We start from the raw sequence: 14,896 nt of genomic DNA on the forward strand, positions 1-14,896 counted from the left end.
TTTCCCCCAAGTCAACAAGCCATTTCTGGATAGCCATTGAACTCAGCATCTTTCAGAGGTTCCTCTAAAACTAACTTTTTCAGGAAGCCAAACGAAGCTGACTAGGAACATAACTACACCAGCTTTGGGTTTTTTTTTTTCCCTCCTGGTCCATGAATTGGGGGCCTGATTTTTTCATATTCTTTTGCTCACTTTGGATGGAAGAGATCCAGCCTTGTCTTGTGCTCATTGTAGCCATGAAAATTCCTTTTGTAATTAGGAAAAGTGAGAGTATTTCACTACAGGGGGACTGTTTGGAAGAACCATTACTTGCAGTCTTACCACCCAGCAAACCCCGCTCTGTTGTCATGGAACCTCTTGGCCATGGTTAGCAGTTTTCCAGGAAAACAGATATTCTCAACCTGTTCCTGAGTAGAGTAAACCAATTTGGGGTTTTTTCATTTTTTGTTTTGTTTTGCTTGTTCAGAGTAGATCAGTTGGAACCAAAATCAGTTTTAGTGACCCTAGGCACCAAGGCATATGGCTAACAGTGTGAGAAGGATAGTGTTGTGTTATAGGCCCATAATTCTCTATGCATGTTTCCAAAACTTGACCAGAATTAGTGTGAATATTCATAGTTTGCTATAGAAATGTTAATGTGTTTGATGATAAGGTGCTGCCCTGGATCCTGTAGAGGATAATGTATAAGGTGTTCTTAAACTTTGTAGTCTTTATAAAGTTTGTAAGACTTGGGTTTTATAAAAATCTAAAACATCTGTCTGTAGGGTTTTAGGTAAGGAGTTGTGAGCCTGTATTAACATCCAAAAGGTATTTATTTGGACCTTTTCACCCTCAAATATGAGGTCAAAATGTAACCAATTGACTTTTCCATTTATCTGTTTTCGCTGCCACGTATATGAAATTGCCAAATGTGGGCAGCCAGGGTGGCGCAGCGGTTTAGTGCTGCCTTCAGCCCAGGGTGTGATCCTAGAGACCTGGGATTGAGTCCCACGTCAGGCTCCCTGCATGGAGCCTGCTTCTCTGCCTGTCTCTGCCCCTCTCTCTGTGTCTCTCATGAATAAATAATAGAGTCTTAAAAAAAAAGAATTTGTCGAATGTGAGCTTGTCAGGGGTGACTGTGTGTTCCACTGATCACACCCTTGGAGCATTACATGCTTTTTATTTTTATTTAAGATTTTATGTATTTATTTGTGAGAGACGCACAGAGAGGCAGAGACACAGGCAGAGGGAGAAGCAGACTCCCTCCAAGGAGCCAGATATGGGACTTGATCCCGGATCCCGGGATCACGCCCTAGCGGAAGGCAGACGTTCAACTGCTGAGCCACTCAGGCAGGCGTCCCCATTACATGCTTTTTAAACAAAAGCTTTGAGTTACCAATGGCAGCTTAACGGCCTTCAATTGTTTTCCACAGTACAGAGAAAATTATTTCAAAAGGTGCTTGCAAAATAGTCGAATTAAGCTGTTAATCTCTGCTGCTCTGTTTTGTAGATGGCCAGTTATGAGGCCTAATGTGGCCTAATGAGAGGGACCCATTCTCCTGGCGTCTTGTCAGCGTGTTCAGGAATCTGGGGCTGATAACGTATGGGGAGCTTCTGCTAGCAGTCTGGCAGCATTGAGCGTATCCCCCTGCCAGAAGGTTTCTGCCGTGCCAGTGAGGGCTGCAAGTGGCTCATGACCATGTGATGGTTAAATTCGGTGGAGTTGCCTCCCTTCACCCACTCACTGCTCCATGGTTTCGGCCTTACCAAATAGTGACCTAGAAAGCCACAGGTGGAGAGGAGACAAGCTCAGGCATTTGGGCTGCTCAAGAACTGTTTTAGGGAGCTGTGAGCCTATTGACAAACCTTAACAGGGCTGCCTCAACACCCCCCCGGGAGGACAGAGTCAGAGGCTTGTTAACCTCAAGCCTCTGTTAACTGCCCATAACTGCAGGGTAATGGGCATTTTACTTGAAAATATTGTCTCTCCTGGCTTTCTGTTTAGCTGAGGTTGAGGGTGAGGCTGACTTCTGCAGTAGTCTGAGTTTCCATATGTTGAGGAAATGCCCCTTGTAGGCAATTAGGCTGACTACCAGCATTGTGATAAGTTTCTCTAGGAGTTTCAGCTGACGGAAATGGCTGTCATTTTGTACCTACCAGGAGGACAACACCCTTTGTGGTTCACTTTAGCCTAATGCTTATGCCTTTCAGTGGCCTTTTTTTTTTTTTTTTTGTCAGAGGAGAAGATAGAGTTTATTTGAATGAGTAATCTGGAAACCTCAGTTGCTCTAGAACTTTGATGTCTAAAATGGCAGCCACATAAAGCTTCTTAAAATTCAGTAAAATTGGGAATTTAGTTCCTCAGTCATCCTAGCCACATTGCAAGAGCTTTGCAGACACAAGTGTCTCCTGGCTGCTGTTTCAGATGGCACAGATGTAGGACATTTCTATCATCAGAGACCTTGCTGCCCGACAGCACTGCTCTTTAATGTCAGAGAACCCATAATCTGTACCCATTAAAAGCTTTTGAACCAAAACACAAAGGCTTTCTTCCTCTTTTTCGGAAAGGTAGTAACATGACTAAGATGCCGTCAATTGATTGATGATTTTTTTCTGACTTACGTTATAGCAACACAGGAAAGTGTTGGATAAAGGAAAACCCGAAGATGTGATGCCATCTGTTAAGGGTGCCCAGGTAAGGTGGACTCCTTCATGAGCATTCTGAAAACGAATCAGTCCTCGCTTGTGCCTTTCTGAGGTTCCTGTGATCATGTCCCCATGTCCTGTGCCTTGTCCTTCCTTGTCTTTGTTTCCGGTCTCTGTCTGTCACTGTGTTCTTTTGCCTCCAGGAACGCCTGCCGACGGTACCCTTATCTGGCATGTACAATAAGTCCGGAGGCAAAGTGAGGCTCACCTTCAAGCTAGAACAAGACCAGCTGTGGATCGGCACTAAAGGTAGGTTCCTGCCCTCCGTCCCTTCCTGGCTTGCTGCCTCGGGCACCCAGCAGCACTTGGTCTTGGGTGCAACTGTGCTTCACCTGAAATCTCTCTTCACTGTGCTTTGCGTGCTCTTGGCTTTCTGTCTTTGCTTCTAGATGGCTCACCTTCTGTTTGGACCCTTTTCCCTCATTCTTTTCAGTCTTCTGTCAGGGCCGATCCATCAACAGTGGCTCTTCACTCTGTACCCAAAACCAGAGGTCCCAGAGATTTTTGGATTTCTGCACGTTCTGTAAAAACCAAGAAATTTCACTTGATCTGATGTGGGGGTTTTGGGGCTTCTCTTGAAAACAAAACAAAACAAAAGGTCTAGCTATTCTGGATCTGCATTCTCACCTGGCAGCGATCAGCTGGAGCCAAGTAGTAGGTTCAGATGAGCCATGCCACAGTGCTTCCTGTCCGCGTACTCTGTATGGAATCAGCTTTGTTCACGTCCTGTCACCTGCCTGACCCCTGGAGGTCAGAGTCTGTCCCCGTGCTAGGTATGTTTTCCTCGTACCGAGGACCTGCCCCTTCTTCCCTCCCTGTTTGTGCTCTGCCTGCCTCTACCTCTCTCTGCCTGTGCCTAGTGGGACGGGCTTGCTGCTTGCTGTTGGCTGGGAACTGTTTCTGACTATCCTCCCCCACTGTTCCCCCAGACGGTTCAAAGTCTTGTCAGTTACACTCCAAAATTATCTGTGTCCCTTTTTTTTGCCACTCTGTTGTGCCAGTTCAGACTCTTTGCAATCTTAAACTTGGTTTGTTAAAGCAAGTTAACCTATTTCCCTGCCCTGTGTTCTGTTTTGTCCTCCCTGTCTTCCTCCCTGGTTACCCTGCTCAAAAACTTTTGGCTCTTCCAGGCCAAGTTCAAATGCCTAAACGCAGCATCCAGTGTTGTCAAATTTTGGACCTGGCCTTCTGCCCCACTTGCCCCATTTACATGCTCTGGGCTTCAGCTGCATCAGCCTGCAGTTTTCACCGTGCTCTGCACGGCCCAGCATCTTTGCTCCTACTAGGCCCTTGCCTGGAATGCTTTCTTCCCATTCCTTGTTGTTGAGAGATTCCCCCAAAGCCCTACTTAAATGTCCTCTCCTAATGAAGCCGTCCCCAACTGCTCTCCCACCTTCCAAATGAAGTCCTCCTGCTTCTGTTCATAGAGTGTTCCATTTACATCCCCAGAGCACTCATTCCTCCCTAACTTGTTTGTCCGGAGGGAACCAAACATGCCTAATTCACCTGATTCTTGTCAGCTCTGTAGGTGTTCAGTGTTAGAGGTAAACGCTAAAGAGAAGTTTAGGGGGTCCCGTCACATGAGGTTAGCTGGTTCTAGGGACAGACCATCCGGTAGGACTCTGCTTCAAGCGGGACTTCAAGTTTTCTGAAAGGGAATCAGTGGCACTATGGGATGTGAAGTGTTTTTATCATTCCAAATGCCGACCCAGGCATTCTCGTTTGTCGCTCTAGGCTGGTTCTTAAAGTGAACAAAGACCGAAGTGCCAAAAGCGCAGGAGTCTTCTCATGATTTTGTGATAACTTGCTGTGTGTCCTTCATTTCACCCTCGCTTCTAACTTCGTGGTTAGAGCAAGTGTTGCAGAGCACGTGAGGGCTTCCCTCCGTGTTCCAGTGGGCCTTCGAATCCTTCCCCGGGTACATGCTCTGTTCCCCTCACCCTGAGCTGCCCTGCTGCTCTCAGACCCCTCCTCGTCCATGACTTTGTAGGTGATTGGGCTTAGTTCTCCGTTGTCTCGCTGACTTCCCCATTGCCTGCCTCTTCCTTGACCTCCACTTTCTCTCCCAGGCGGTCTAATGGAAGGCAGCTGCTAGGGCTGGTACAGGGAGTCACCTGTGGGCTGGGAGGATGGGGGCCAGTGGCGGAGGCCTGCAGGGGAGGCCGGATGAGGATTACGCCTGTAAGTGCTCTTTGGTTCCTCGGGAAATGTTGCCCTGTTAGGAGGTTGTATAGGAAGCCCGACCTCACCGCAGGCCTGAACCAGAACCTCCCGTACCAGTGGTGGAGGTTTTCTCTCCCTTGGCAAGAAGGCACTCGAAAGAACCTTGACATGTTGGAGTTTCCAAGCTTTTGAAAGCCTCCTTTCTCACCAGGAGCATGGCTTAGGACTACTGTGTTCACAGGCAACAAGGCTGAGGTTTGCACTCGAACAGATCACTGGACCAGCATAATGTCAGGCAGTGTTCTCACTGGCCCAGGAGTCTTGGCATCTGAGTGTCAGAAGCACCCTCCCAGCAGGACAGCTTGTTCTGGGAGTTGGCCGCCAGCCACCGGCTTCATCTTTCCACTGGCAAGAAGCTGCTGTGAAGTGACCATCCCAGCAGCTGGTTGGCCTCTTTCTTGGGGTGGGGGCAGGGGTGGGGAGGGCACTTTACCCAGTGACACTCTGGGGTTCCTCCTTGCAGCTTAGACTCTCGGTGGTGGCTTGTGGAGGAGGTAGTCCTCACAGCCTCAAGCTCCCAAGCTAATAGAATCAGCCTTAGGCAGGAAACGCAGATGGGAGGAGCCACCGGGGGAGCCCGTGCCCTGTGCATAGTGGGGCTGTCCAGCATGATCCAGCTCATTGCTGTCACTCAGGAATGTGGGCCCAGGATGGGGTTTTTAAGAGAAGCCAGAAATTTATATTTTTGAGTGGAATCTCTGGACATTTCAAGGTGGCCAGTGTTTTAAACAGTTTTGATCTTAAAAACAGCTGCTGGTCAGGTCCTGCCTGTGGGTCACTGTTTTAGAGCCACTGAAAGTCACAACCTGAATGGACATCTTCATGTCCGTTCTCCCCACTACCCGTTTTTCAGACACCAAGGCCCATGGGCTAGAAGTCAAACGTCTCCAGTCACCAGCTAGGCTAGAACCCAGACCTCTGAATTCCAGGTCCATTTTGTCAACTCCTCCATTGGCAGATTCTCCCTCTTCCAGATTTTTCTCTGCAGAGGCTGTGATGGGTTTTTCTCTGACTTGATTTAACTTGGCTGAGAACTTCCCCCATCCCTGCTGTGTCTGCTGTTCCTGGGGGGTGGGTTCTTGTAGCACAGGTACTGCGCCTCCCCTTCTGCCTCCTGCCCCACGCTGTGGGACTGGGCTTACTTCCTACGGTCTCTTCTCACTCCTGCCATCCTTCACTGACACCTCTCTCTTACCTGCCATCCTTAAACTTGCTGCAAAATGTCTTCTGCTCCCCTCCACCCATGATAAGTGGTACCTTGAGGTACAATGAAAGGTTGTAAATGTTTAAGAGCACTTTCTCAGGTGTGTGTTTATGGAGGGTGGGGAACTGGGAGAGGGAATGGGGCGAGGGGTGGGAGGGCAAGTGAGGAGGAGGATGGGATAGAGACTAGTCTGAAAGCCCTAAGCACTCCCTGCCCCTGCGAGCCACGGGGGCATGCTGTTGCCTTTGTTCTTGGTCCTCTTGACTGTCCCTCCCCCAGGCGCCAATGACCTTAGTCAGCGTGGGGCTCGGGCAAGAAGGCTGCAGTGGAAATCCTTGGGTATTTATAAATTGCCAGACTTTTAAAAATACCACCAGGAAGGTGCTCACTCTGCTCCCAGAGACCTTTAATATATGCTCTGGGCAAGTCTTGTTCCCTATTTGCTCCCAAGAAGTTCCCAACAGCCAGGCAAAGCTCTGGGTACACTGGTCAGAAGACCCCGTCCCGTCGTCCTTAGAGCACGTGGGAGACTTGCGATTACAGTAGATCCCCAGAGCCACCAGCCCTGATGAGGGACTGCAGAGTCACAGGAGTGGACAGGAGGGCCTTTGAGTAATCACTGTAATCCCTCTCAACTAGAGCGGACTGAGAAATTGCCCATGGGCTCCATTAAAAATGTGGTCAGTGAACCTATCGAAGGACATGAAGACTACCACATGATGGTAAGTAGCCCGGCGTGGTTTAGCCTCTCACTGCACTCCTGCTTCTGCTCAGCTAGCAGGGAATGGAGTTCTGAGCTTTCTTAACTGAAGAAGTGAGCTCAATATTCAGAAGATGCAGTTTTAAGACCCTCACGTTTTCTTCATCTACTTTGAACTCAATCTGTGACCTATTCCTAAGTTTATTTTGCAACACCCACCGCTCCCCTCCCATCAGTTTAAAGGGGATATGTTTTATATCTTTACCTTCCTCTTCTATGTAATATTTTTGTCTTTAGATCAGGAAAATAAACACAAAGAGGAGGATTGGCTTGTGGGTTTTCATTTTAACTTTTGTCCTGTGTATAAAACAAAATCTCCCACTAGCCTTGGCATTTGTGAGGACACCGGGTGGTCTCCTTCCGTGGAAGTGGTACTCTTCTCAGGCAGCAGCCATCACGTGGCTGAGGACACCACGGGGAGGACGGGGTCCATGGTCATCATTTGTATGGAGGTGTACTCTAAAGAGAGCAGGCTATTCTTTCCAAGACAGAACGTTTGGAGGCACTCCCCAGGTTCGTACAGAACAAAGCCAAGAATTCAGTGAGGCAGTGCATGGAGCAGCTTAGGCAAACTCCTGTATTTTCCCAGCACTGTTAGGAGGGGACACTTTAGGAGTCCAGTTTAGTTATTTGAACCCCAAAGTCACTATGATCACTATGACAGGGACCCGACCTGAGCCAGTAGTAAGCTGGGGGGAGACAGATATTTGAGCGGCAGCCAACAGCGCTGTAGCCGTGTCGGCCCCGTTCCAGGGACAAGGAGCAGCAAGTGGCTTGACCTGTGCATCGGTATTGGAAAAATCCCCTGCAGAGGGAGGTGTTGGAAGATCCCAGGGAAAGGGGGCTGGAGTTCTGGAGGTTCTCTTCTGGGAGGATGGCAGGTCTCCTGGCTCGAGGGAAAAGTCAGACAGGTCCCCTCCCTTGCCCTGTTGGTGTGTGTCCACTCAGAGGCCCTAAAGCCAGGCCCTGGCTGGGGTTGCAGGCCCCAGGCTGCAGCAGGGCTCCTGGATGTCCTGGGAGTGGCAACGTCCAGGGGGCTGCTTGCAGGCCCTCTGGCAGCCCTTCACCCCTCGTCCTTAAAGGGTGGCAGACGGATTCATTCTGCCTACTTGGTGATTTTTCCTGTTGACAAAGTCGGCTTCTAGATGTTTTTAGCTGAGTCCCTTCACTCCCTTTTGGGTCTTTCCTATTACCTGTTTTGCCCTGTGGCATTCGCAGCCCCACTTTTCAGGCAGCTGGGGGAGTGGGGTTCCCAAAAAGTTGAGCGGACCATTTCAGACGTCCTTTAAGAAAGCAGTTTGGATGGCTAACACTTTAATACTCAGTTCAGAAGCTTATCTATCAGGTCATTTCTGGTGGAGTGGTCGTGATCGTCCCTTGTCTTTCCTCAATGCCATGAAGTGGCACCTCAACCTCTTTCTGAATGAAAGTCCTTTGCTCAATTTGCAGATGCCATTTAAGTAGCTAGATTAATGGTATCCTAGCTCACATTAGAGAGGGATGGCTGTGCTTTTCATTCTTAGAGAAACATTTAAAAATGCAGAAGAGAACAGAGTTGAACAAACCCATATATCCATCACTAAGAAATGACTTGTAAATATTTTGTGAATTGCTTTTAAACGTTTTTTTTTTTTAAATAAAAGAAAATCTACCAACAGTGATTACGTCCCCATTGTCTTCCCCTCCCCCATTACCATGAGCATGATTTCTCACGTGGATCCTTCCCAGCTCTCTGCTTTTGTGTTCGTATAAGCCCATGAATGAGATACAGTACTGTTTTGTGTTTTTTCAGTTTTCGTAAATGGTATCATGGTATGTATCGTTCTGCAACTTGCTGGTTTTGGTTCAACATTGTGATCTGTCTGTATTAACTGTAGATTCAGTTCATGCCTTTGAAAAATAATCCCGCATTCATTCGAATAGGCCACGTCACTTTTAATTTTGCATTCCCTGACTGATGGATATGTAGGTTGTTTCCAGGTGGTTACCAGTCCTGACAGTGCTTCTGTGAGCACTCCGATCTGTTTCTTTGTGCATGTGTGACAGTGTTTCTAGGGCAGTGGTTCTCAAACTGGTCTCTGGATCAGGAAGGACGACATCACTGGGGAATCTTGTTAGCAATGCAGATTCTCAGGCCCAAGACCTTCCCAAATCAGAAACTCTAGGGGGTGGAGTCCAATCGGTCTGTTCTAATAAGCCTTCCAGATGGTTCTGATGCACACTCATGTTTGGGAGCCACTGCTTTAGGGTCGGCTATGCTTAACCCTCCACCACCTTTTTTGGGGGGAGCGTGGGGGGGACCAGGAGAATGCTCTCCATGTGCAGTTTCTCCCTTCCCTTAGTTAACTCACTTCTCAGCCCTCATGTTTGTCGTGCTGCTTGCTCAGTCTCCCGACCTCTGAAGTACCGCTTGGTTTTCCTTTTTCCCTTCCAGGCGTTTCAGTTGGGCCCCACGGAAGCCTCTTACTACTGGGTGTACTGGGTCCCAACTCAATATGTGGATGCAATCAAAGACACTGTGCTGGGGAAGTGGCAGTATTTTTGAAAGCACTTTCACCTCTGGCCCAGGAGACTGACCCAAAGTGAAGGACATTGCTGGGAGAGGCCTGCAGCATCCCTGGATTTCAGAGTTCTGGGACTTTGTTCAAAACAAAAAAAAAAACAAACAAAAAACCTATATCCACTCTAAGGCGATGTGGGGACTGAAGCCAGAGGTGATGTACTTTCACCATTAGCTTAATTTTAACTTAAAATCGCCGGTTCCCTTTTCTGGCAGTCAGCTTCATACCATTTTTAAAGTCAACACGGTTGAAATCAATAAATCTGAGTTCCGAACATATTGTGTGGAATACTCTTAAGTGTGTTTGAGAGTAGATCTACCAATTTTGTTTAGAAAGGAATGATCAAAAGCTTGCTGGTTTCCTTTTAATTTTTTTTAAAACAATTTCAACTGAAATATTTTCATAAATCTTTGGTTGCAAACATTTGGACTGCGTTGTGATGAGTTGGGTTTTTGTTTTTATCCTTTTCGTATAAAATTGTATGCAAAATGAGGGTGGGTTAGTAAGCCATATTTTTCTGTCCATTGATTCAGATTTAATTCTTTTCCCTTTTTTATGTTCTCACTTCCTAGATTTGAATTTTTGTTTCAAAAACCCAAAGATGTCAGTTCCTGTTTTTGTACCTCATCAAAGCTTCCTCTCCTGGCCTTCCTCCCACCATGCTGCTGCTTGAGAATGCGCGGTGGGAGAGGAAGAGCTGTTTGGTCTAGGACAGGGAGCTGTCGCGCTTGCTGTGCTGTTTGTCGAGCAGCGGAGTATCTCACAGTGACTCCTGTCTAAACGTCTTGCCCCTTGGGCCCTGGTGTCTGCTCGTATCCTGGTTGTCCAATGCCCTCACTGTTTGGCTTCAAGGCCCAACCTGGCATGGGTGTGCCTGGGCTACGCTGCCTAAAAGCCACAGTTCCCGGGCTGACAGACGCCTCTTCTAGGAGGAGCTGGATGGAAGACCGTATCTACAGCCATAGAGCCACAGGCCCAGATCTTCTTTCTTTCAAAGTTCTGAGAAATTCTTAAGCAGTCCAATGATTATTTCAATTGTGCTTCTCCATTTGGTCCTTCTGCTCATGCATTATGTTCAAGTGTCCTTCATCCCAGGTTCAGAGATGCTGCCTTTCTCAATTAAAAGACATGTTGACCTAGTGGGTCGGCCGATGTATTTAAACATCGAAAATGGGATAAATTGCTTTCGTGATTAGCTCACCCTCTTCTGGTTTTAGCCCTTACGTTCTTGGTACACGTGAGCTTCTGTTGTTTCCTTATGGCTCGATCGACTCTGACACGAGGGCGAGTCTCTTGGTGATTGATACCCTTTGTGCTCTTCGCTGTTTCTCTGCTGGCTGTCTTTGCAATTCTCCTCTCCCTGGCTGCAGACTCTCATAGTAAGGTTTGGCGAAAGATTTTCCAAACTTCACATTCTGGATTCTAGGCTGTTCCCCCTCATTCTGTGAAATGTAATTAGCATGTGTTCGCCTAAGATGACTATTTGTGAGCCAGTTAATGATGATACTCTACGCCCTTCCCTTCCAAGCTGTAGTTCAGGAATCCAGCCCGTGTAGACAGACTTTGTGCTTTTCACGGTGTAGCCCATGCCCAGTTATACCTCTGGGCAGGGAAACCTACTCTTGCTTTTGTGGGGGGCACACGTACCATATGTGAAGTGTAGCATCCAAGAAACTGCCTGTTTGTCATCCCTTGAAGAAGGAGCAGTCACTGCAGCTTTTCTGTCCTCGTTGGCCTGCAGTTCCTGGAGAAAAGGGCTTCTTTGCTACTTGTCAGAGCCTCCCTCTGCAGGACAGGCCCACAGAGGAAATGATCACGTAGCAAGCAGAGGGTCCTCTTGGTTTGAATACTGCCCTTTTTGTTGGCCAGCGCCCCTGTCCTGGAGACGTATCCTGACAATGCCACACACACCCATTTTTGTTGTCGTGAAGCCAGTGTCTCCGTCCCCAGACTGGCCTCGCAGTGCTGCTCTCTCAGAGGCCCTTCCCGCCAGTCTCCTCGTTTGCCCTGTTTGGTGGGTGCCCGTGCTGTCTGCCCTCCCTCCCTCCCAGTGAGAGCGTGTGTCCCCTTGTCTCCCTGCTCCCCAAGGGCCAAACTGCTTCTCACTCAGGCTGCTGTCATTTCTAGACAGGACCAAAGCCTGTGTGAGCCTTTTTCTTTTACGTAAAATGGTGCTTTTTCCTTACTTCAAGATACTATATATAAATAATAATGTCAATGACATCTTTTCGTACAGAGCCGTTGGAGTATTGCTTTACAGAGCTCAGTAAATTTGCTAGAACGATCTTGAGCTCTGGCTCCTGACCCTGTCTGCGTCGAGACCTTGCTGGGAGCCCTCGGGAAAGCAGAGGTGGACAGCACCAGAAGCCACTGGGAGAAGTATTTGACTTAGATCCACGTCTGGGTCACAGCAGTATTCACGGTTTTGTCACTCGGTCCCGTGAGCGGTCTCTTCCTTAACCTTGTTTATGGTCCAGAATGTACTGCCTAAATCCGTGTTAGTAAATGGAAGTCTTCATCCCCATAGGAGGCATCACAGTGTTCGTTTTTCCTCAGGAGTGTTTCTCTGCACTTCCTTCCCTGTGGAGGGGGATGGGCTCCTTCCCCGGGGTCTTGCCCTCCCTTGCCGTTGCAGGAGACATGCAGGTGGGTGGCATCAGGAGGAGCCGGTTCGAGGAGGAGCTCCTGCATGCGGGGAGCAGGCTAGGGGCTTGCCATCTCTTCTGTGCAGGGTGCTTCTCTGAGCCTCCTGAGGGCTGCTGCCTCTTCCAGGGTCTGTGCTGGCACTCCTCCTGCAGGTTTTGGCTAACAGATGTCAGGCCTTCTTCCCTCTCTGAGGCCACTTGGCAGAGTCACTACCAGGTAACCCCGGCCAGGGCCCAGGCAGATTTGCGCAGCTCTGTCTCTGTCCGTCTGGGCCTCTGAAAAGCAGACTCGTGAGTTGCTGGACTCTCTGGGATGAAGTATTTTAATTGAAGCGGGGCCTTTGGCAAGTAGCGTTGGCTCTTTTTTGGCATGGTTGAAGTGAGATAAGGGAGCCCTGGTGGACACAGCGGGGGCTGGTGAGGCCTTAGTAGCCTCCTTAGCTGCTGCTCTACCTTACGGAGGGCCGAAGAGACCGACTCTGCCACTTTGCCACGTCTCAGAAAAAGTTGCCATATTTCAGCCAGAAGGGACTTGCTTTCCTGTTCCTCTTCCTAACCATGTGCCTGGAGGCGCCATCCTGGACTCTTGCACTTGGCCTTCCCGTTCTTTGCTGGGGCAGCGAAGGGGAAGGGATAGACACCGTGTGCCAGGGCCGTGTAGGGCAGGCTTTCTTTCCACCCCGTCTTCTGGGGGAGACCTTTCTCTTGCTCCTTGCTGCTCTGTTCATGCCTGTAGTCTTGGAAAAGGGTGGTCCCTTTGTCTTAAGGCTCTGTGAGGAAGTCCTCTCCAGTCAGGATTGGCACCTGTTTCCTTCCTAATAGGGCCGGGTGGCCTCTCTGAAGTTACAGGTGGTCAGGAGCCCTCCAAAGTGCAGAACATCTGGCACATCTACCTGCCAGGCTGGGTGGTTCTACTGCTTTCTAAATTTCTAAAAAAACCTCTTTCCTTTTCTTTCTTAAAGAGTTCTGCAGAATTATTTGACAATATACGTAAGTACCATGTTTCCTTGTGGTGTGCGCACTGTTCTGGTTTCTGTTTTTAAATCAAATGCCTGTTTGGGAGGAGATGAACGTATTTAGTCTATTAGATCTGCGCTGCTGGATTTTTTTTTTTTTTTTTAAAGTGTAACCTTGACTAGCTGTCTTATTGTTTATCCTGTAAGATTAGTCTATCAATTAAAGTTTGATAATTAATTGCGTCTCCTTTTCCTTCCAATTTTTCATGCGCCTAATCCATACTGGGGATTGACCGATATTGGGGATGGGCCTGGGGCTGGTTGTTTTGTTTTGTTGCCAGCTGTGGTCTACTCTATTACTGTCTATTTATTTGGCTTAAAGCATATTCAAATTTGTTCCTGTGAAATATAATCGATACACTGATTTTGTTTTTTGTTTTTGTTTTTACTGTGTTAGCCAAAACAACCAACTTGTCAGACACCTCGAGTTAGGGCAGCCTTCTTTCTTCCCATGTTCTAGTGTCAGAGGGAAACTGCCTTCCTGTCCTTACACCTTCTGACTATTGCTTCATGTGACTTTGCCTGGCCATTTGGCCTTCGAGGGCATGTTTAATAAAACACTGAGATGGAGCTACAGCTCTTGGGGCAAGCTGCAAAGACCCAGGGGTGAAGGTGGGGTAGGGGAGATCTATTTCAAAAAATAGGACAAAAACAGTCCTGGCCATGAAGAGTCATACAGTTTTTCACAACTGGTTCTGACCTGGTACCACCCACCCTTGGCATTTTTTTTTTTTTTTCTCAGTATCTCAATTCTGAAATGATGCTATCAGATTCTTAAGGATCTGTTGTATAAGGGAGAGGGGTGGATGGGGACTGTGCCATGTGCTGCACATTGGCTGATGCCCACCTGGAGAATCTTAGTACAGAGGGTGCTTCTGGATTTTATCCCAGGTTTGAACGCTTAGTTATTTCAGGCACCTTCAGACTAATAGGATGATTGACTGTCCTCAGATGGAGAATGGGATAAACTCCAGCCTGAATATCTTACCGTACCTTCTGGGGAGATGTGTGGCATTCTCTCAGCAGTAGTAACTAACAGAACCCTTTCTGCAGTAGGGATCCCGCGAACAGTCATTACGGCAGGAGGCAATGACTGCTTCCTACTCTTGCTCAAGAGGTGCTCTGGTGAGCCCATCCATGCTGTGGGAAGTTGACATGCTTCCCACCCATGAGCTCTCTGCCAACACCACTTGGCTTCTTTGAACCAGGATTAACCCCTCTGGCTCTCCCTAGTTTAAGGCTCATTTTGATCTGAAGCCTTGTTAGCTTTGATCTAGAACCTTTGCTGCTGTTCACCCTATTTCATAACTCTGAATTCTCAAGTTTCTTGCTTCTGTTTTACCCCTCTCAGCCTTACCTAATTTTAATTCCTCACTGTTTCTCTTCTTTTGTTTTGGTTATTTTCAAATCTACAGAAAGTTGAAATACACTACAGTGACCACCTCATACTTTACACCAAGTCCACTAGTTGTTAAAATATTAACCACACACACTTGCTATCTTCCCCAGACACACATGCACTTTATTTTGCCAGAACGTTTGACAGACATGCAGACATCGTGACATTGAGCACTCCTCTCCTCAGAATGACACTGTCACACCTTAGGCATAACACCATTGTCTCACCCAAGAAAAATATCAGTTCAATAATAACCTGATACACAGACCAAAATATCTTCTAGAGCTAGTTTTCTCCAACTGGTTTTTAAAGATGGATTTATTTGAAAGAGAACGTGTGTGCACACACAAGCATGAGCAGAAGGGGCAGAGAGAGAGCATCTCAAGCAGACTCCCTGCTGAGT

At 47.9% G+C, this 14,896-nt stretch overlaps 1 protein-coding gene across 8 annotated transcripts in view; it reads left to right on the plus strand.

Moving 5' to 3' along the window:
• Positions 1-14,896, plus strand: part of UBFD1 (ubiquitin family domain containing 1) — a 35,296-nt gene that overhangs the window by 2,533 nt on the left and 17,867 nt on the right. For 3 of the 8 annotated variants that reach the window (XM_077907017.1, XM_077907016.1, XM_077907020.1), the window contains exons 4-6: positions 2,609-2,674; positions 2,829-2,934; positions 6,752-6,834. In XM_077907017.1, the coding sequence (XP_077763143.1) occupies positions 2,609-2,674; positions 2,829-2,934; positions 6,752-6,834 (255 nt within the window). Of the gene's footprint in view, positions 1-2,608; positions 2,675-2,828; positions 2,935-6,751; positions 6,835-9,306; positions 9,857-10,005; positions 13,273-14,896 lie in introns of those variants that run through there. The other 5 variants (XM_077907019.1, XM_077907022.1, XM_077907015.1 and 2 more) reach the window with 5 other exon arrangements.

The sequence above is a fragment of the Canis aureus genome, chromosome 8, assembly GCF_053574225.1.
Source record: "Canis aureus isolate CA01 chromosome 8, VMU_Caureus_v.1.0, whole genome shotgun sequence".
In the NCBI taxonomy this organism is placed as follows: domain Eukaryota; kingdom Metazoa; phylum Chordata; class Mammalia; order Carnivora; family Canidae; genus Canis; species Canis aureus.